This window comes from Rhea americana, unplaced genomic scaffold (assembly GCF_003343005.1).
Source record: "Rhea americana isolate MKP2758 unplaced genomic scaffold, rheAme1 scaffold_1235, whole genome shotgun sequence".
NCBI lineage: Eukaryota > Metazoa > Chordata > Aves > Rheiformes > Rheidae > Rhea > Rhea americana.
The window spans coordinates 3,138-4,425 of NW_028185301.1; the positions used below are offsets into that span (position 1 = coordinate 3,138).

The 1,288-nt window shown below is 51.0% G+C and overlaps 1 protein-coding gene across 1 annotated transcript; it reads left to right on the top strand.

Moving 5' to 3' along the window:
- Positions 1 to 482: 482 nt before the first annotated feature.
- Positions 483 to 1,102, top strand: LOC146600292 (AP-2 complex subunit sigma). Its single transcript, XM_085325824.1, has 2 exons — positions 483 to 716; positions 959 to 1,102. The coding sequence occupies exons 1-2, from the start codon at positions 624 to 626 to the stop codon at positions 1,094 to 1,096; spliced, it is 231 nt and encodes a 76-aa protein (XP_085181950.1). The 5' UTR covers positions 483 to 623; the 3' UTR covers positions 1,097 to 1,102.
- The last annotated feature ends 186 nt before the right edge of the window (positions 1,103 to 1,288 follow it).

A 1,288-nucleotide genomic window follows, 5' to 3' on the forward strand; every position in this document is an offset into this window, starting at 1 on the left:
CCCCTATCTTTCTTATTTTTCCAACTTTCCTTATTTTTCCGACTTTTATTATTCTTTTCCTATTTTTCCAATTTTAATTMTTCTTCTTTCCTTATTTTTCCGACCTTGCTTATTTTTGCGACTTTTATTCTTCTCCCTTTTCTTATTTTCCCGACTTTTCTTCTTTCTTCCTTTCTTATTTTTCCAGCCTTTCTTATTTATCCGACTTTTATTCTTCTCCCTTTTCTTATTTTTCTTTTATTCTTCTTCCTTTCTAATTTTTCTGACCTTTCTTATTTTTCCGACTTTTATTCTTTTTCCTTTTCTTTTCTGACTTTTATTCTTCTCCCTTTCTTATTTTTCCCACCTTTCCTACTTTTCCGACTTTTATTCTTCTTCTCTTCTTTTTCTTCTCCCTTCCCTATTTTCCCGCTCTCTTTTTCTTCTCCCTTCCCTATTTTCCCTCTCTTTTTCTTCTCCCTTCCCTATTTTTCCGCTCTCTTTCTTCTCCCCTCCCTATTTTCCCTGATTTTTAGTTCTCAATCTAACGGTTTTCCTGCCTTTTCCGCCCTCTCCGCTCCGGACAGATTCGCTTCATCCTCATCCAGAACCGGGCCGGCAAAACCCGCCTGGCCAAGTGGTACATGCAGTTCGACGATGACGAGAAGCAGAAGCTCATCGAGGAGGTTCACGCCGTCGTCACCGTCCGCGACGCCAAACACACCAATTTCGTGGAGGTAACGAGCCCGGATCGYCGCCGCCGCGCTCCGGATCGATCCGACGGGATCCGACCGCGGCGCCGATCGCCCGCCGCTTCCGGAGCGGCTTTGCCGGCGCTGCCGAGCTTTCGCCGGAACGGCTTCGGCCCCGCTGGCGCGGCTCCTTCCGACGGCCCCCCTTTTCCTCCCCAAAAACGGCGGTTTTAGCCCCGAAACCGCTCCCTCCCAGTTCTCCCAGTTGCCTTTTTTTCTTCTCCCAGTTTCGCAACTTCAAGATCATTTACCGGCGCTACGCGGGGCTTTACTTCTGCATCTGCGTCGACGTCACCGACAACAACCTGGCCTATCTCGAAGCCATCCACAACTTCGTGGAGGTGAGACGGGGGGAGGGGGGTTAATTAGCCACCCGCGCTAACGATCCCGGGCTGGAATCGCCGCCGCGGCTTGAAATCCCAGTACGGGACTGGGTGGAGGGACTGGGAGGAGGTGATGGGCAGTGGGAGGTTTCGCTGGTGCGAACGGATCCCRGCGGCTCGCGCTGGAGAGGTCGGATCGCGTCCCGGGGGGGGGGTTAGATCCTATCCAGGAGC